At 48.9% G+C, this 19959-nt stretch overlaps 1 protein-coding gene across 2 annotated transcripts; it reads right to left on the bottom strand.

Moving 5' to 3' along the window:
* Positions 1-203: 203 nt before the first annotated feature.
* On the bottom strand, positions 204-19939 carry LOC136483629 (uncharacterized). 2 transcript variants are annotated; one of them, XM_066480740.1, is made up of 18 exons: positions 19583-19939; positions 19438-19480; positions 18159-18280; positions 17965-18072; positions 14998-15142; positions 5121-5212; positions 4533-4626; positions 3968-4418; positions 3738-3877; positions 3296-3645; positions 2684-2857; positions 2299-2589; positions 2023-2191; positions 1774-1955; positions 1660-1686; positions 1485-1564; positions 1002-1119; positions 204-913 (listed from the first exon to the last, which is right to left on the bottom strand). In XM_066480740.1, the coding sequence occupies exons 1-18, from the start codon at positions 19802-19804 to the stop codon at positions 815-817; spliced, it is 2907 nt and encodes a 968-aa protein (XP_066336837.1). In that variant the 5' UTR covers positions 19805-19939; the 3' UTR covers positions 204-814. The 2 variants fall into 2 exon arrangements, with proteins under 2 accessions (XP_066336837.1, XP_066336838.1); XM_066480741.1 differs by having other exon boundaries at positions 1774-1934.
* Between the last annotated feature and the right edge of the window lie 20 nt (positions 19940-19959).

Raw genomic sequence — 19959 nt, 5'->3', positions numbered from 1 at the left:
TGTGCAACTACTCTAGTGTGAGCTATGAATTAATTGCAAAGGCAATGAAACATTATTTTGCTTGTGATGAGAATCATTTCTCTCTCCATTAATAATGATATTACTATGAACCAATTAGCCCATGAAATAATAAGCTTAGAAAAACAGGAGTCAACTTGAGAAGTTGAAATATCTAATAAACAGGATCAGGAGCTGCCAAGATTTCTTCGTATTTTCCGTACTGTTGAAGTCAAATTGCTCGTGTGAGGTGTGACTTAACAAAATTGAATATGCAAATTTATGGTGCATACAGCAACAGAACAATGGAACTTGCATGCCCAGCTACCTCCCTAATTGAGCATGCATATACAAGCATCAAATCAAAAACGAATTGTTACATTTGTACATGCATCCTTTCATGCTCGTCATATACACCAAAACACATTATTATATCGACGAGCATGTGTCATGTGTCGACTCCTTTAGCTACTCCTGGATCTAGTGTACAAGATTGTTAATGTACAGGATCACACGGATCACAAGCGTTCAGTAGTTCAGAGTCTGTCTGTGTTCTACAAACAAGGGCGTTACATCCACAAGCTCAAGATGTAAGCGTGAGGTTCCGTTCATCGAATGCCATGCAATGAAAATCTCCTCGATTTTTGCTACGGGGATCCTCTGGCTAGGAATACGCCTCCGTATTTGCAGACTCCATCCAAGCTGCTTAATTTGAAGCCAGCATTGCCCGACAAGCAGATTTCAGATTACATCTTCCCTATCGCAATTTGACAGTCAGATCTGGCTGAAAGCAAGATGTTCTGGTTCGCCTCCACAACTAAGGAATCTCACTCGAGGGAGCCACATTAATGCTCTGAGACCGAACCCTGTCTATGATCTTCTGCCTGCCTGTTAAATCTTCTTCGTATCCAACGACCTGCAGAAAACACCAGATTTAAATGAGTCGGACAATGCTTTTGCCGATTGCCGAGTATAGCATGTTGATTATTGGATAGACTACACACCTGAGATTCCGTCTGCGTCTCACTGAAAGGGTAGTAAGTAGTGAGAGCTGGGGAGGGGACTGGTGTGGAGTTTAAGTTTTTAACCTTTGTGCCAGGGGTGTTGTCTTGCTTCTGTTGCCTAGCGAAAATAAACAACAGTTACCAAACCAAACGTGAAGCAGGGATGATCCCATCCCTCAAAGCAGGGGCAGGACCATCCCGCCCTCTATATCCCAGAACCAAACACACCCTTACTGCAAACAAGTTGCCAGATGAAAATTTTCTGCTACATAGATGTCATAGAGTGAGCATGTTGCTGTGTGAATATTCATTTTGTTATTGTGTGAGGAAGTGGAAGTTCTATCAATCAGAAATGATGATTGAATGCTTCATTGTTAAACTGAAAGTTCCAGATGCTCCAAAAGAGCATATCTACAGAAAAACCGAGCATTCCAAATCTATCCAAACATACGCGTGTACAAAATGCAGAATGTACCAACTTACATGTTCAACCAGCTCCTTGAAATGCCAAAGGAGTGTGTATCTTTCTGCTCTTGAACAACAGAATTGTCAGGTTCAAATATCTGCATCAGAAGTTAAGGATACAACACTAGTGCATTTGTAATGTACAGTATGGAATAAGAACAGTAAAGCATTTATCACCAGTAAAATAGGATACACTCCTGGGAGATTGCACGTCCTGAATCTGCAGTTTAAAAAATGCGATGTGTCGCATTTAGACGATGTCCCAAGTCTTTGTAATAGTAAAGTGTATGGATTGCATTAGAATTACCTTGGATGATAGAACCTCTATGGCATCTGCGACATCAGGGATAGAGCTATTGTCGAGGTGTTTCTCAGATCTTCCGATATTTCCGCACGTATCGTTAACCTTGCCAGGAACAGATATTCTTCTCTTTCTACTAACAGCAGGCATAGTTGTTTCTTCATGAACTGCAGAAATACCAGCACCAGCTATACGAGCACAATGAGTTTGGGGTGAACATAATTTCTTTGCAGAACTTGTGAAATGAACAATTACCAGAATTGTGTGTTGCATTGTTTGTTGTTACTTGACAACCACTAAGCAGCTCAGAGGAATCAAATCTGGTTGCCTGCGTAGAATATTGGCTGACAGTGCACACATAAGCATCTTGATCCTGTGATGTAAGTGGTTTCGGCTGAAAGTGATCAACAGGGAGAAGTTTATCCTGCAATGACAATTCGCTATCTTGTTAACCATTTCACGCGCACAAGCCATTGTCAGGGGGAAGGGAAGACGTGAATATGCTCAACACTATGTATTGAAGACGAATACCTGTTTTACACACTCATAGAGCCACTCGGGAGTAATGGTTGGAGTTCCTCTTTTGGTGTAAACCTCATACTTTGGACCACTTGCAAATTTGCAGATGAGATGGGTTACTCTCTTATGTGCTTTTTCTGTAAACTTAGCGCCCAGTAGAAAGCACAAGTTCTTCAACAGCTGTCTTTCTTTCTCTCCATATTGTGAAATACAGAAATGGAAGCTTTCGAATCCTGGGAACGGGATGTGACAGCGCATAGGAGAGAAGATAGGATGACTCCCAACATCTTGTAAGCAGTTCTCCTACACAAATTTTTAAATGTATAAGAACTGGAATGTAGACTGACACTTCAAAAGCATAGTAGAGCAAAGTGACCTCGACCACAGAAGCATGTACCTCCAAACATGATCGTATCCATTGAGTTGAAACAACAGCTGAATGAGAGAAGTCACAAGGCAAGCTGTTTTGTCCATGGCACTCAATTATGAAATCCACAACAGTTGATTGCATGTCATTGTCATCCACCATAACGCCTCCACCATCTCTGACCCAATCAACAACCTCAGGTCTCTGATTCATATGAACATAGCCACTTTGTCAACAAAAATCAAAGCAAGTGGGAGCCAAATATTTATACATAAGCAAAAGAAAACTAGGCTTTTTCGGCTCTGGTCTGCTATATACAGTAACTTCAGTGTAAAGTAATGTCTCAACAAGTTGATCCATCAGCAAAAGCATTTGAAAGTTCTAAAAACATGACCTAATTGCTATTTCTACCACCCACCAAAATGAATGCTTTTACAGTAGGGAGACCTCTACTCTGTGTGTGTAGGGGGGGGGGGGGGGGGGGGTGATGGGGGGTGTTTATATATATATAATGAAAACCTAAAAAAGGAACAAGAGGGGATCAAATGAACATGAAGTTTAAACCATGAGTCATCTTAAAAGGGAGGTGGCACAAATGATACCAATACAGGAAATGGATGGAATATTAACAAAGTAGCATACCTTGTCATGAGAAAATGAATTTGAGAAACTAAATGTTCTCCCTTTGAATATATTTGATCTGCTACTTCCAGAATTCATTGTGGATGTTACTTGATATTGGGGCTGGTACTTGCTAGCATTGACCATTCCATTCTGTTGACTTGATGTTGCAGTCCTGGCTGCTGATCGGGTTTTACTTATACTGTTTTCATGTTTGCCTCTTTTTGGTTTTCTTTCAGATGACACATCTTTTTCATGATGTTTGTCATGTAAGTCATCAACAGTTGGAACATGAAAAATCCGCCCTGAGCTTTTGGCTACCTTAGTTTCACGTGTATCAGCAGAATTTTCCATGCCCACTTGTGAAAATCCTATGCTCAAAAGATAGAAAAACATTGAAAGTTAAGCATGGATAATATCTGTTTTAACGTTTAAATACAACTAAATCTGGTGGGTTCCATACCCTTCAAGAGGAGCTCAGTAGCTATATGCATTGGGGATACTTTCACTTCCTTTTTTGCTCTATTGCAATCTTCTAACCATGTTACTTTCACTATATTTATTACACCCCATGCAGCCAGACGTCTTACCTCCTTTTTTTCACTGTCAAGACAAATAAGCACAATCAGCTGCAACTGAAACCATCCAGAAAAAGAACTAGGATATACAGGAGAAACAGTTGCATGAACTTACTCATCTGAAGGTTTACCAATAACAATATGAGTAAGCTTCTCACTTAGCAAAATATGCCGGGATCCACCTCCATTGCGTATCATCATGACAAGCCTTAACAACTCTTTCTCTTCAAAACCCACGAGAGAAATTCGGCAATTTGATAAATATAGATCATCATTTTCTGGCTCTGAGTCCTCAGCAACATGACTATCAACCTGCATCTCATTTTTCTCTTGGACACTAGGTGCGCCAACAATAGCAGTGTTGCTGATAGATGCAGCATCGCCAAATGAAGCAGGCAAATATTGTGACATTGATACTGAGTCATCAACTGATGTTGCTGGAACAGGTTGAAAGCTTGCACTTGCGCTACTGATCTCTGGATTTTGTTGCTCCTTAAGGGAACTCTTTGAACCACTAAAAGCAGATGAACTCTGACAAACGAGGTAGCTATTTTCATCTTGACAAGCTTCATTTCAATAAAAAAATGCATTCAAGAAGTCAGATTAATCTTACTAGATCTATAACTTTTGCAGGAGGAACAATCTATAGTAGCAGCAAAAGCTCCTGGGTATGTTAGTACCTCTTCGAGCAACAGATTGTTCAACCCATCTTGGATTCACAATGTGGATATTACCCCATTTTTGGGCCACGACATATTTGTCACCTCCAGGTTTGTAATAATATGTTAAGAAATCAATATAGTAAGCAAAGTGTGTTGTCCTTTAGAAAGCTGTTTGGAAAATGAACAATACTTTAACAAATGTCAAGCTAAATGTTCCCCAAACACAGGAACAAACATTAAGTAAATCCTGGAATGCCAGTGGTAATTTCTTTCAGTGATTTTATCTTCTTTTTTTTTTTTTTGTTATATTGACAGTTGATAGATGGATACACGGCTTTCATGAATTCACAACTGTGGTGTGCATCCATTGATCACCCAGTTTTAACGACATGCCAGACTGCTCAATTACTCATATTTTCATTCATCTACATTTCATTTCCTGCACTATGGCTATGGAAAAGGAATACAGGGTGGAGGATTATAAGTTTGGCCTAACGACAAATCTGGTACTTTTGCTGAGATCTTCAGATCTATTCCGGTGGACTCATTTAAACCAACTGAAATCTCAAACAGAAAATAGTAAATTCAAAAAGCATCAAAGGATATATTTGCGACTAAATGGGTGCACTTCCGTGTGAGACAGGGAGAAAACTGGCCACCATTCTGCACTACCATTTTCTCCAATTCCTTCCGTTCATCTGATCAAACAGAAGAAAAATAAAGCGTCACTGATGAAGTAACTGATCATTCAATTCAACAGAATAAAGCATATGGTACATGTAGTTTCCATAAATATCAACAATAGCTCTGCACTAGCAGAGGGTTGGAAGTTCTGTGTCTAAAGCCCGCAGTTCATACTTTGCACTTGGACTAACTCCTACCTATTGGTTCCTCGGCTGCCCTGCACAGGTAAGCAGTAAGCTTACCAGCACACTCACTCACTAAGGCTAGAGGTAGAAGAAGATATTGAGAACAGCTCACACACACATAGCACAAGCCCAGCGCTGGCCGAAAGCTCTGCTTCTGAATGTGGCAAACTGAACTGCTCTTTTGCATTGCCTTAGGTGTGATATATATACAAGTGCTAATACCTCTACCAGGTACATAGTTGTTGGTGAGTACACCAACTATCTACTCCTAAGGTACACCAACTACTCCTAGTACTAGCGGTACAAAGCTTTAGATCAGCCCACTACCAAGACATGGCTGATGTAATAGCTACCAACTAATGTACTAGAGGTGGCCTATTGCCATACTGCTACAGCAGTAGAGACTGGACAGCCGAGCTGACCAAATGCCAACTCTGCTGCAGCAAAAGAGAGAGAGATCAGCAGTAGATTGTTAGTCGCTGAATTCTCGCTCTTGGAAGTAGCAGAATTCTTACTCTCATCGAGAGAGGATGACACTAGGAGTTGGGACAATTTTCTAGTTTATTTCTCAATGCCATGCCAACCCAAGGAGTTGGAGATACATATTTATAGGCTGCTAGCCAGCCAAGCATATGCTAAGATGCTAGTCTAAGATGATGTCCTAGATGCTAAGATGTTGTCCTCTAGATGCTAGTCTAAGATGCTGTCCTCTAGTCTAAGATGCTGTCCTATGCTAGTCTAAGATGTTGTCCTAGATGCTAAGATGTTGTCCTCTAGATGCTAGTCTAAGATGCTGTCCTATGCTGTCCTAAAAACACAAAGACCACAACAGCCCCACAAAGACCATAGCAGCCAGACTTATCCATCATTCTCCCCCTAAGTCTTGTGCGTCGTCTTGTAGGAAAGTTAAACCATCCCGGTCCTGGAGCAGAGCTCAAGGAACTTGATCCTCCCAAGGGGCTTGGTGAGCAGGTCCGCAAGCTGGTCCTTGGTGTTGATGTAGCTCGCATTGATGCTCCCTTCCTCAAGACAGCCTCGGATGAAGTGGTACCTCACCCGGATGTGCTTGCTGCGTTCATGGAAGACGGGGTTCTTTGCCAGGGCCAGAGCGGACTTGCTGTCCACCCTGAGCTCCACCGCTCTAGTGTCTCTGCCGAGGAGATCACCAAGCAGTCGAGCGAGCCAGAGCACCTGAGTCGAAGCGGTGGAGGCCGCTATGTACTCGGCCTCGCAGCTGGACAGGGCCACCACCTGCTGCTTGACCGACTGCCAGCTAACGAGGCACTTGCCGAGGAAGAAGAGGATCCCGCTCGTGCTCTTGCTGGTGTCGATGTCGCCGGCGTGGTCGCTGTCGCTGTACCCGACGAAGTGTGCCGCCCCAGGGCACATAGGGTAGTAGAGGCCGTGGTCGAAAGTCCCCGCAACGTAGCGGATGATCCTCTTCATAGCCTGCTGGTGCTCCGTTGTCGGTCGCTGCATGAACCGACTAACGTAGCCGACGGAGAATGCCAGGTCTAGCCGTGTGTGGGCGAGGTAGCGAAGGCTCCCCACAAGACGCCAGTACTGCGTAGCGTCCACCTCCTCCGTCGTGCTGTCGCGGCTCAGCTTCAGCCTCTCCTCCATCGGAGTGAGAGCTAGGTTGCAGTCGGTGAGCCCAGCTAGCTCAACGACGCGCTTGGCGTAGGCGGTCTGTCGAAGCGTGATCCCGGAGTCATCCTGGTGCACCTCGATTCCCAGGTAGAAAGAGAGAGGCCCCAGGTCACTTATCTGGAAGGTGGCCTTCATCTCTTCCTTGAATGCCGCCACCTCCGCATCCTTGGTGCCGGTGATCACCAAGTCGTCGATGTAGACACCCACCAGCAGAGCATTACCTCCACTGCCCCGTCGGTAGATGGTCGCCTCGTGCGGGCTTTGCTCGAAGCCCATCCCCTTTAGCGTGGAATCCAGCTTGGCATTCCACGCCCTCGGTGCCTGCCGCAAGCCATAGAGGGCCTTGCGCAGGCGGAGCACCTTGCCCTCCTTGCCGGGGATCGCAAATCCCGACGGCTGGTGCACGTAGACCTCCTCCTTCAAGTCGCCGTTAAGGAAGGCCGACTTGACGTCCATGTGATGAACACGCCAGCCCTCCTGGGCAGCTAGCGCAAGGAGGAGTCGCACGGACTCCATCCGTGCCACGGGAGCAAAGGCGTCGTCGAAGTCGACCCCCTCCTGCTGCATGAAACCTCGTGCCACCAAGCGAGCCTTGTGCTTGACGATGGCACTGGCTTCATCCCTCTTCACCTTGTACACCCACTTAAGGGTGATCGCGCGATGACCACGAGAAAGGTCAGCAAGCTCCCAGGTGCGGTTCTTCTCAACCGCATCCATCTCCAACTGCATCGCGACGCGCCATGCCGCGTGTCTCTCGGCCTCTGCAAACGACCGAGGCTCGCCGTCGTCACACGCAAGGTGCAACTGCGCCTCCAGGTCGTGAGGCACCGGTTCCGGCACCGGCTGGTCACCGAGAAGGTTCTCCATCGTACGGTACCGCAACGGCTCGCCGTCGTGGTACGCGTCGACGCACTCCTCGTCGTGAGAGAGCGGAGTAGCGAGCTCAACCGGGCCGTGCTCGACACGAGCTGGTGGAGTAGACGTGCCCGGAGTGGTGCCTGTCGGTGCTGGAGTGCGTGGCGTTGCCGGCTGTGGTGGAGCCGGCGAAGAACTCATCGCAGCCGAGGTCCTAGCTAGAGAGCGTGGTGTTGTCGGAGTAACAGGCGCCGGGGTCGGTGGAGGCTCGAGGACTGGGGTAGACGCGCTCGCCGAAGAAGAGCCGCCTACTCCCCCAGCTCCCTCGAAGTGGACGTACTCGATAGAGAAGTCGTCGTACGTTGGAGCCGAGCCGTCGTCCAACGCCTTGTCCCACGCCCGTCCTCACCCTTCGTCAAACACAACGTCGCGCGCCGTGCGCACACGCTGTGTCTTCGGGTCGAGGATGCGGTAGGCCTTCGAGCCCTCCGCGTAGCCGATGAACACTCCCGGAGTGCTCATGTCGTCGAGCTTGCTGATGTGGCCAAGCTCCTTGGCGAACGCGAGGCAGCCGAAGACCCGCAAGTGGGAAACCGCCGGCTTGCGCCCATGCCAAGCCTCGTACAGCGTCCTGCCGTCGAGCGCCTTGGTAGGCGAGCGGTTGAGGATGTAGACGGCCGTCACCACCGCCTCTCCCCAGAAGACAGTCGGCATCCCCCTCTGCTTGAGGAGGGCCCGAGCCATCCCCACAATCGTCTGGTTGCGCCGCTCGACGACGTCGTTCTGCTGCGGGCTGTACGGCGCGGAGTAGTGGCGCTGAATGATGGATAAATCTGGCTGCTATGGTCTTTGTGGGGCTGTTGTGGTCTTTGTGTTTTTAGGACAGCATAGGACAGCATCTTAGACTAGAGGACAGCATCTAGGACAGCATCTTAGACTAGCATCTAGAGAACAGCATATTAGCATCTAGGACAGCATCTTAGACTAGCATCTTGACATATGCTTGGCTGGCTAGCAGCCTATAAATATGTATCCCCAACCCCTTGGGTTAGCATGGCATTGAGAAATAAACCAGAAAATTGTCCCAACTCCTAGTGTCATCCTCTGTCGATGAGAATAAGAATTCTGCTACTTCCAAGAGTGAGAATTCAGCGACTAACACAAATTATGTCTTACAATTCTTCCCCTAATCCTGCTGCTAACCCGATGCCTTAACCTCATCCATGTCAATCATCTTCCTCAGCTCCATGAACTACAGGCGCTCGAGTGACTTGGTGAGGATGTCAGCAAGCTGTCTGCCGGTCTCGACGAACTCGATGACGATCTACCCTCCATCGATGCAGTCCCGGAGGAAGTGGAACTTGATGTGAATGTGCTTGCTCTGGTCGTGGAGGACAGGGTTCTTGGCGAGAGCGATGGCGGGTTGGTTGTCCACCATCAGAGCTGGCGGGTGAGCTTCCTCGCCGGTCAGCTCGCCCAGCAGCCGGCGCAGTCAGACAGCCTGGCATGCAGCCGTGGCCGCTGCGACGTACTCCGCCTCGCACGTCGACAGCGCCACAATCTTTTGCTTCAGCGACTGCCAAGCAATGGGGGCCGCTCCAAGGAAGACGAGCACGCCAGAGGTGCCCCGTCGCCCGTCGATGTCGCCCGCCATGTCTGCGTCGCTGAAAACAGTGAGCTCCGGCTCACCTTCCTTTGCCTTGGGGGTGCCTCACTAAAGACCGTGAGCCGCAGCCCACCCTTGTCGCCACTCTTGGGGAAGATGATCGCTTGATCAAGCGTCCTCTTGACGTAGCGCAGCAGCCTCTTCACCGCCGTCCAATGATCCTCGCGCGGGTCCTCCATGAAGCGACTAACATACCCGACCGCGAACGTGATGTCCGACCGAGTATGCGTGAGGTAGCGCAGCCCGCCGACGCTGCTCCGGTAGCGCGTCGCGTCCACCTTCGCCGCCATGCTGTGCTTGGACAGCTTCAGCCGCTCCTCCATTGGAGTTGCGCACGGCTTGCACTCCGCCATGCCGCTGCGCTCCAGCAACTTCTCCGCATAGGCATGCTGGCCCAGGGAGATGTGCTCCTTCCCTGCCTCACCTCAATGCCGAGGTAGTAGGAGAGCGCGCCGAGATCGCTCATTTTGAAACGAGCAGCCATCTCGTGCTTAAAGCCATCGATGTCCTCCGCCCGCGCTCCATTGACGATCAAGTCGTCCACATACACGCCGACAACGAGCTCCTTCCCCGTCGCCGCGTGTACAACGCGTGCTCTATGGCGCAGCGAGTGAACCCAAGCTCGCCCTAGGTGGCGTCGAGCTTGGCGTTCCACGCCCGAGGGGCCTGCCGCAGCCCATAGAGCGCCTTGCGCAGCTTGAGCACCTTGTGCTCAGCGCCCTTGACAGCGAAGCCCGGAGCTTGCTTGACGAAGACCGTCTCCGCGAGCTCGCCGTTGAGGAACGCAGACTTTACGTCGAGGTGGTGGACGCGCCAATCCTTCGCTGCTGCCATGGCCAACAGCAAGCGAACGGACTCCATTCGCGCCACCGGAGCAAAGACTTCCTCGAAGTCGATACCCTCACGCTGCACGAAGCCACGGGCGACGAGCCAAGCCTTGTACTTGACAATGGCGCCGCGCTCGTCGCGCTTCACCTTGTAGACCCACTTCAACCCGATCGGCCTATAGCCCACCGGTGGATCCACCAGCTCCCATGTCCCATTGTTCTCGATGGCCTTCATCTCTTTCAACATCGCCCGACGCCAATTGGCGTCGCATTCAGCCACTGCAAACATCGATGGTTCCTCTGCACTAACAAGGAGCAGCTCTAGGTCATCAAGAAAACGACTGGCCAACACAGGAGCTCCCCCTTCGCCGATGATGTTGTCCACCTGCCTGAACCGAACCTCCTCGCCGTCGTGGAAAGCGTCCACGTACTCGTCGATGTCGATGGGTGGAGAGGTGAACTCGATCGGTGGTCCATGGCCTCCCTGTTCTGCCGGAGTGGTCGGCACCACTGCCGGAGTGGTCGGATCCACTGCTGGAGCGGTCGACACCACTCCTGGAGTGGTCGGCTCCACTGCTGGAGCGCTCGGCACTGCTGCTGAAGTGCTCGGCACCCCCTCAGGAGTAGTCGGCATTGCTACTGGACCACTCGGCACCACTCCTGGGGTGGTCGGCACCTCTTCTCCAACGTCTCCACCACCGTGGATGACTAAGTGTTCGACGACGAAGGTGCTGCTCAAGCTGCCAGCTTCCCCCGTGCCCGGACCCTCCCTGTCCCAGGCCACCATCTCATCGAACACCACATCTCTAGAGATCACCACCTTGCCTCTCTTGGGATCATAGAGCCGATACGCCTTTGTGCCCTCCTCGTAGCCCAGGAGCACCATCAGCGTGCTCCTGTCTTTCAGCTTGTCGAGGTGAGGCTTGGTGTTCTTCACATGGCCGACGCAGCCAAATGTCTTGGGGAAGGACACATTCGGCTTGCGTCCATGCCAAGCCTCGAAAGACGTCTTGCCCTTTAGGGCCTTGGTGGGCGCGCGGTTGAGGATGAACACCGCCGTGGTCACCGTCTCTCCCTAGAACTTTGTCGGCATGCTTTTGGCCTTCATCATGGATCGAGCCATGCCGACAATCAGGCTGGTTCCACCGCTCCACAACGCCAGTCTGTTGTGGCGAGTACGGCGCGGTATGGTGTCACACCACACCATGATCCGCGCAGTACGCAGCGAACTCCACCGAAGTGAATTCGCCGCCGCGATCAGTCCGCAGCACGCGCAGCTTCTTGCCGCTCTCCACCTCTGCGCGCGCCTTGAACTTCTTGACCGCTTCTGCTGCCTCGGTCTTGCTGGTCAAAAGCTGCAGCCACATGAACCGGCTGCAGTCATCCACCAGCAGGATGAAGTACTTGCGCCCACCATGCGTCGCCGGCGTGATCAGCCCGCAGAGGTCACCATGGACCAGCTCCAGGGCCTCTGTCGCGCGGTACTTCGCCGTCTTCGAGAAAGGCAGCCTTCTTTGCCTCCCGACCAGGCAGCTGTCACACAGCTCGCCTGCGTGCTCGATATGAGGCAGCCCAGTCATCATCTTCTCCAGCCGACCAAGAGCGTCGAAGCTGAAATGGCCATACCGGGCATGCCACAGCCACGGCTCCTCCGTGTGCCGTGCAGCCAAGCAGATGGGCAACTCCACCTTCAAGTCGAGCAGGTAGAGCCGGTTCCGGGACCTCTTCACCTTGGCAAGAAGCCGCTGCTCCCGGTCCCTGATCCTGAGGACGTCGTCTTTGATCAGTACCTCGCTGCCGCGCTCATCCAGCTGGCCAAAGCTGATGATGTTTGAACGTAGCTGTGGGATGTAATATACATTCGTTAGCGTGCGGTGCTTGCCGTTCTGGCACCTGAAGATGATGGTGTTGTGCCCTCGGATCACCACCCTTGAGCCGTCACCGAACTTCACCATGCCGGTCACGTTGTCGTCGAGCTCAGAAAAGGCTTCCTTAGAGCCCGTCGTGTGGTTGCTGGCGCCGGAGTCCAGGTACCACCGCTGCTCGTGCTCGCCGCCCACACGTCCGAGGTGGACTTGGCCGCGCTGTTCGTCAAGGTTGACAGCCTTCAGAGCCTTGTCGTGCCCTTCCACCGCCATCACCTCTCCCTTCTCCTTGGCCTCAACGTCGTGCAGTGCACAGAACGTCGCCATTAGGAGAGTGGCCTTATCATCCTCATCAGCCTACGCTAAATGAGCCTCAGTCTTCTTCTCCTGCTTGCGATTTGGGCGCTCCTCTGCCCAATGGCCCGTCTTCCCGCAGCGCCGGCAGGCGTTGGGGTCGACCTTCTTCTTCTTCTCCGAAGAAGCCTTGCCGCGATGCTTGCCATCGCCACCGCAGCTGGAGATGGCTTCCCCGGACTTCTTCTCCTTCATCCGGGCAACCCACTCCTCTGTCAGCAGCAACTTGCTGCTGTCCGTCGTTGATGTGACCTGCTCCATGCGCTCGTCTACCGCCCGCAGACGGCCTGTCACATCCTCAATGATGAGGGTGGACAAGTCCAGCATCGTCTCTATGGAGAGAGCGATCTAGATGTACTTCACCGGCACGAAGTGGAGGTATTTGGAGACCGCCTCTTCTTCGTCGATGGTGACGCTATGGCTCCTCAGCTTGCTGATGAGCGACTGCAGGCGGAGGGAGAAGTCCTCCACCGACTCACCATCCTTGAACTTGAGGTTGGCGTACTCCTGCTTCAGCAGCTGGGCCGTCACCTTCTTTGTGCGCTCGGAGCCGGCGTGCATCGCTACGATGGCCTCCCATGCCTCCTTAGCAGAGCTTTTTGCCCCCAACGGCTCCCTGTACTCCGCTGGCACAGTAGCGAGTATAGCCTCCAACGCTGGCATGTCTTCTTCGTTGTTAGTGCCCTTGTCAATGGCATTTCAGAGCCGTCGGGATCTGAGCTTGACCTTCATGGTCACCGCCCACTAGCCATAGTCGGTGCGAGTAAGCGTTGGCCAACTGGTGCCGCTGACCTCCTGCACCGTGCGCACGACGACCTCCTGTCTGGCTGGGCAGCTACAGCAACGCCCATCTCCGAACCGTCCGTCATCGCCAGTGATTAGTCTAGCAACGGCGCTTGTACGGCTCTGATACCACTTGTTGGTCCATCGGTTGTCCTACACAGGTAAGCAGTAAACTTACCAACAAACTCACTCACTATGGCTAGAGGTAGAAAAAGATATTGAGATCAACTCACACACACAGCACAAGCCCAGCGCTGGCCGAAATCTCTACTTTTGAATGTGGCAAACTGAACTGCTCTTTAGCATTGCCTTAGGTGTGATATATATACAAGTGTTAGTACCTCTACCAGGTACATAGTTGTTGGTGAGTACACCAACTAACTACTCCTAAGGTACACCAACTACTCTTAGTACTAGCAGTACAAAGCTTAGATCAGCCCACTACCAAGACATGGCTAATGTAATAGCTATCAACTAATGTATTAGAGGTGGCCTATTACCATACTGCTACACCAGTAGAGACTGGACAGCCGAGCTGACCAAATGCCAACTCTACTGCAACAAGAGAGAGAGATCAGCAGCAGATTATGTCTTACACTACCTCCACCAGTCTGGATTACCTATTATTTAGGTTTATACAGCTCCAATATACATGTTTGACATTAGAATATATATTATAAGTGAACTGACTTACTGACATCAAATCCATTAATACCATTTTCACGTAAATCCAAATACTTTCATAGAAGGGTCAAAGTTATAAAGGTTTAGTGTTTGATTGCAGGCTGATATACGTAAAGGTTTCTGTTTAGTTTCCACATGGATTGGTATAGCACAAATCATGGCCAGTCTCCACAAAGCCCAATCACAAATCTGCCAAAAAAAATTCTCGAATGTCTAGGACATGTCATTCCATAAAGAAGAAAATGTACCAAAGAGTACAATACCACACCCACACCTGCCTATAAAAAACAGTACATTCACGCCACACAAATTATCTGCCAAAAACCTAGTCCAATTTCAAGGTGGAAACAGAGAAATGATATTCTCGACTATTGCCTAGTAGGTTAAAAAATTAAATCTTGACTTCAAAACCAGGCACTTGACACCTTAAACTATCAAGATAATGCAAAAGACACCCCTAGCCCTAAACAACTGTGTTTTTTATTGGCAATTGGCATTACATCCCAATGGGCAACAGTTACAATAATATGCCACAACAACATTGGCTTGCTTACTAAACACACAATAAGCTGAAACCTCAGTAATTTATGGAAAGTGGAGTATTTGCACAAGTTGGTCAGGTAGCAATTACCAAATCCATGGACATATTCAATAACATAATATAAAGCATTACAATAGTTGATATTTTATTTTGGAAGTATCAACCTTTTAATCAACGACCATAAGAGCATGTTCACAGGATTGGGCTCCAAATCCCAAGAATTTACTTTAAATATGAACTTTTAAAGTTACTAGAGTAATCCTACTCTTCCAAAATCCAAACAGGCCTTCAATTTTCAATAACAATACAAGAAAAAAAACATGCTCTGAAGGGAGGAAAATCAGAACTCAGTTCCCACACCAAGCTGAATAAAATTCAACTGCACCAACCTGGATCCAGTTTAGTGACACAGATATTCAACCCAGTAAACGGAAGAATCCTGTAAGGTTCATGAGGTACAACACGATGTTCAATCCAGCATTGCTCTAACCACTTCATGGTGACAATGGGCTTCTTCAAAGTATTCAGAGCCCACTGCGAACACAAAAAGAAGCAGCCACATCCAGATTAGTCATAGGCCAACAGCTCAACCAGTACCAATGCTGAAAGAGCATGAAAGTAAGTTCTTGCATCAATGCCATCTGAGATGTTCAAAGGAGTTAGCAGCACTGATGCAGCATGCAGTTATGCTTTTTAGCTGCAGCATAACAGCCTCAGTACTCTACTACAAATCATAGCTACAGAATACTCCCTCCATAATCTTTTCTTAGGCATGTGAGGAGTTTTTACGGATACCAAGGATCTGCAGGAAACGAGACAGAACATTAATGAAGCTCGGAACTTTGGCTTGCAGCAGCCACGTCTTTACAGCTGATTGGTTCCATGCATGCAAGGCTTCGTAGCCCTGGATGACAGCCAAAAGCAAGTACACGATTGGATGCATGCATGCAAAAGAACGGTTGGAATTTGAGCACATGAGTAACAGCGGAATGCTCGATTGGATGCCGTTTCAAATCCACCGGACCATGCCTAGAAACGTAACTATCGGTGTTTCGAGTTGCCACCAAGTATATTTCTAATATTGCGCATCTGTCTCGGATGGTGTGCTAAGAGGACACGAGGTTTATACTGGTTCGGGCAGAATGTCCCTGCGTCCAGTTCGTTGTTGCTGCTTGTGTTACTAGCACTGAAAGTTCGTAGTAGGGGTTACAAACGGTCGAGAGAGGGACAGGTCCCAAGTCTCTGGTGAGAGGAACGAATAGGTGCCGAGAGCTCGGTCGCTTCTCGGCTATGTGCTTGTGTGTTCTAATCAGTTCGGGGTTCGAGTCCGAATCGGTGTGATTTGTTGTGATCCGATCGATTCGAGTCCCCTTCATGGGACGCCCTGCTTTCCCTTTTATAGGCCAAGGGAAAGCACGGGTTACAGTCAAGGAAAAAAGGGAGAAGGAGAAGTCCTCCAGGATCGCCGGGTCCTTCTTTTCCTTCACGCGGGTCCCGCTGACCTTGTAGACGTCAACAGGGACAGCTCTACGTCCTAGCCCTGTCCGTCACTGGCGTCATGCGCAGGCATCGTCTCCCGGTCGTGGCATTCCACTTCGTCCTGGCGGACGTCGTGGTGAACTGACGCACCTGTCAGTGCCCGTACGAGGGTTAGGCAGAACAGCACCGGTACGCACGACGTTGTTCCTGATGTGAATCCCCAGGTATGGCCCCTCACGGCCACGGGTTACGTCAGGGTGTGCCGGTCACCTCCCTGGTGTCAGAGCTTTGACCCAGGCCCATTTGCTTGGACTTGGAGTGGTTGACGGCGGTATGGGTCTCCGTCGGGCAAGGTGGAGCCCGCGGCCCCGGGGTCGGGCGAGGCGGAGTCCTCCCCCAGAGGTCGGGCAAGGCGGAGCGCAGACCCAAGGGTCGGGCGAGGCGGAGCCCACGGCCTCGGGGTCGGGCGAGGCGAAGCCCTCCTCCAGAGGTCGGGCGAGGCAGAGCGCAGACCCAAGGGTCGGGGAAGGCGGAGCCCAGACCCAAGGGTCGGCCCCTAGAAACCGGGTGAGGCGGAGCGCAGACCCAAGGGTCGGGCGAGGCGGAGCCCGCGGCCTCGGGGTCGGGCGAGGCGGAGCTTGCGCACCTGAGGGTCGGTTGGAGCTGTACTCGCGCTCTTGACTGCTCGGACGTGTCAATGTTGATGGTTATTAGCTCCTCCTCTTCGGGTACACTAGTATTGGTCCCCGACAGTACCCCACACCCAATATAACCTCAAAACAGAGAAATCACCATGCGCCTAATAAAAGATTATGGAGGAAGCAGGTAGGCAAAGATACATGAAACTGGGTAAAAATGAGTGAACTTTTTTTCAAATGACATAGGAGAGCTGCACGTAATTTCATTAAGGAAAAAAATACAAAGAGAGGCTAGTGGGCCAGCTCCCATACATGTACAGTTACAGATTCGTCACTTAAATAAAAAAACTCGAACTCCACCACACACCCTGACCTAACTGTCAAGGATAAGTGACCTGATGAGTAACTCGTGGAGGGCTGAAGCACCAAAAGCTACTCTCATTTGCCATTGACTGTAACACTAATGGACATAGAATGATTAGCACCCTTTAAAACACATTCATTGTGGTGTTCCTGTATCTCCCAAGCCACCAGAATGATGAGGGAATTGAGTTCTTTTTTTCAAATACTTGGGCACACTTCTGACAGCACTATTCCACCAAATAATGGATAGGAATGCACTGAAAGCAGCTACTCTCATGCTAGAATCACTAACATGCTTTAGATCCTAATAATATCACTATATATTTATTTATTTATTTATTTTCTTTTCCTGTTTTGTTGGTGGCTCATGTTGGGTTTCAACTAGTCTACCCCCAAACTGTTTGGGAATAAAAGGCTTTGTTGTTGTTGCATTAGATAACTGGTGAGCTCTTTTAAAAGTCAAAAGGTAAATATTTACTAAAAAAAGATTAAAGTTATCTTGACCAACTAGACTTGGCAGCATAGTTTTAAGGCCTGTTAAGGACAAATTAACAAAGCTGACTTTGGGTTTATTTAGGTTAAAAAGCCTTCAGAAGTATCAAAAGAACAGAAACAAGACTTAAAATTACTTTTGGCACTTGTGGCATCAATTAATTAAACTGGAACCATGAACCACAGAGCATACGCAGAGAAGTAAAGGAATTAAACATATAATACAATACCTTAGATTTTGTCTGCAGTAATGGAACAAGGAACTACTTTTCACAAAAGATCTGCTATATAGGATCTAATAGTATAGGATAAGCATGTAGAACATTTCATACAACATTAGCTGCAGTTGAATTAGCAGGGATTTTCAAAACTTGGATAACTTACTTTATATTTGGCAGCCGTGACATCCTTCACAATTACAAAATTCACATCCATGTTGTGTCTAGTTAGCAAATGACCTCCCATGGCTGTCACTAGTTCTTCAATCCTAACCTGCAAGAACAAAACAAACTTGAGACAAATATTAACGTATTAACTATCGAAAACTGTAACATTAGGGGAAGCACTGATACATGTACCTTCTCAGACTTTTCAAAGCCTGAACAAAGTGTTTTAACCCCATCCATTGCAAGGCAACAAGTATAAATTTGTTTAGGTAGAAAACGGCGTTCTTTAGCACAGGAAAGAATGCACTGTGGTCCTGTCCAAATTCAAAAACATTCATAACTAAACACTTAAACACAAAAGTCAGAGGAACTTATTAGAAGATTGGCTATTATGATTTCAACCACAGAGAAAATTTATGCACTGCAAGACAAGTAACGTTTTGGAGTCCAAATTAACAAGAAAACCTGATACTTTTTCAAGATAAAAAGATAAACAGGTACATGATTGCTCATAGCTTCACTTGGCATGTTCTGGAGAGAGAAAATTTACATAGATTGCATCAACAATTTTCATGATCAGGTCCCTAGCGACTCATAAATAATCTTGTCTACAAGTTTCAGCACTAAAGCATGAAAAGTTTGGGCCCTTTGGCTGCAACAAACTTTGGACAAGCAAGATACCTTAAACAGGAACCTCCTCCCAAGACATTAACAAACTTAGTTCATACAAAGCAGTATATTGTGCATGAAACTAAATTCTCAATTAAAGATACTCTTAAGTCTTAACAAATCAAATGCAGCATTACAGCAAGCTTTGCACAACCTGAGGTAATAAATAAGATGGCTATCTGTAGTGCCCCAAGATCCCATCATGCTCTAGCCTACCCACACATAGTACAAACGATGTATAGACAACCCACATGAGCTTCCATCTTCTTTTCATTTTCACACAAAAGGGTTGACAGGAGGCCATCACCTAGGATTCTTATGGCTTTTTATGTTGGTTAAGACCAACATTAGCTGGCAAAGTGCGACTACTGCCATTCTTGCAACTGTTATCATAATAACAGGCCTAATAAAGATCAGGCTGGGGCATCAGATACCCAGATTTAACAAATTTAGCTCCATGTTGCAAATTCAGCACAATCCACCTATCAAATTAATCCAGCAGCCTTAACAACTGAAGTACTTTTAAATGATAACAGTAGACTATCTAGTTTTTAACAATCTGCCACACTAATCTCTAGCAGTAGACTATCTAGTCTTAACACCAATCTAACCCTAACAGTTAAAGTTATGGACCATAGAGTCACAAATTGCTGAAATCCAATAATGCAGCTTCCAATCGTCAAGGCATTGTAAACAATTGAGCCTAATTTAACTTGCATCTGGAATAATTCCTCTAGTCAGAAAACAAACAAAACAACTGTGCAACCATAGGGCCCAATTCCAGAACTGTGGAGATGCTCACCTAGCAAATTGCAGCCTTTAGCCCGTAGATCGGCGAACCTCTCCTGCCGAAATTGACACAAAAAAAAGGAAAATAAACATTATTGGGGATTGGGGAAACGGAAGAGGCGGTCGGATTCGAGGTAGGGGAAAGGGCGCGTACGTACGTGGGAGGAGGATGAGATGACGTGGAAGTCGAGGGGTCCCGTGCGGCTCGGGTCGGCGCAGAGGAGGACCTCGGCGCCGTTGAGGCGGAGCGCGTCGTGCACGGCGTCGAACACCTCGGGGGCAACCAGATTCCGCGACAGGAACACGCTCGCGCCGGCGAAGGTCGCCGCCCTCCGCCCCCCGGCGGGCCCTGAGGGGCCGGAGCTGTAGGATGGCGTCATCGGGGGGCGGCGGGAAGCGGACGCGCCGAGCCGCCGACGAGGCGACGGCGGTGAGGTGGAAGCCTGGAAGAGTAGGAGGCGGGAAGTGTCGGGAAATGGATTCTTTTTTTTTCGGAGTTTTCGTGCGAACTGACAGTCTAGAAGACTGGAAACCG

Source organism: Miscanthus floridulus, chromosome 9 (assembly GCF_019320115.1).
Source record: "Miscanthus floridulus cultivar M001 chromosome 9, ASM1932011v1, whole genome shotgun sequence".
Classification (NCBI taxonomy): Eukaryota; Viridiplantae; Streptophyta; class Magnoliopsida; order Poales; family Poaceae; genus Miscanthus; species Miscanthus floridulus.
This window is presented reverse-complemented; position numbering and strand designations above follow the sequence as displayed.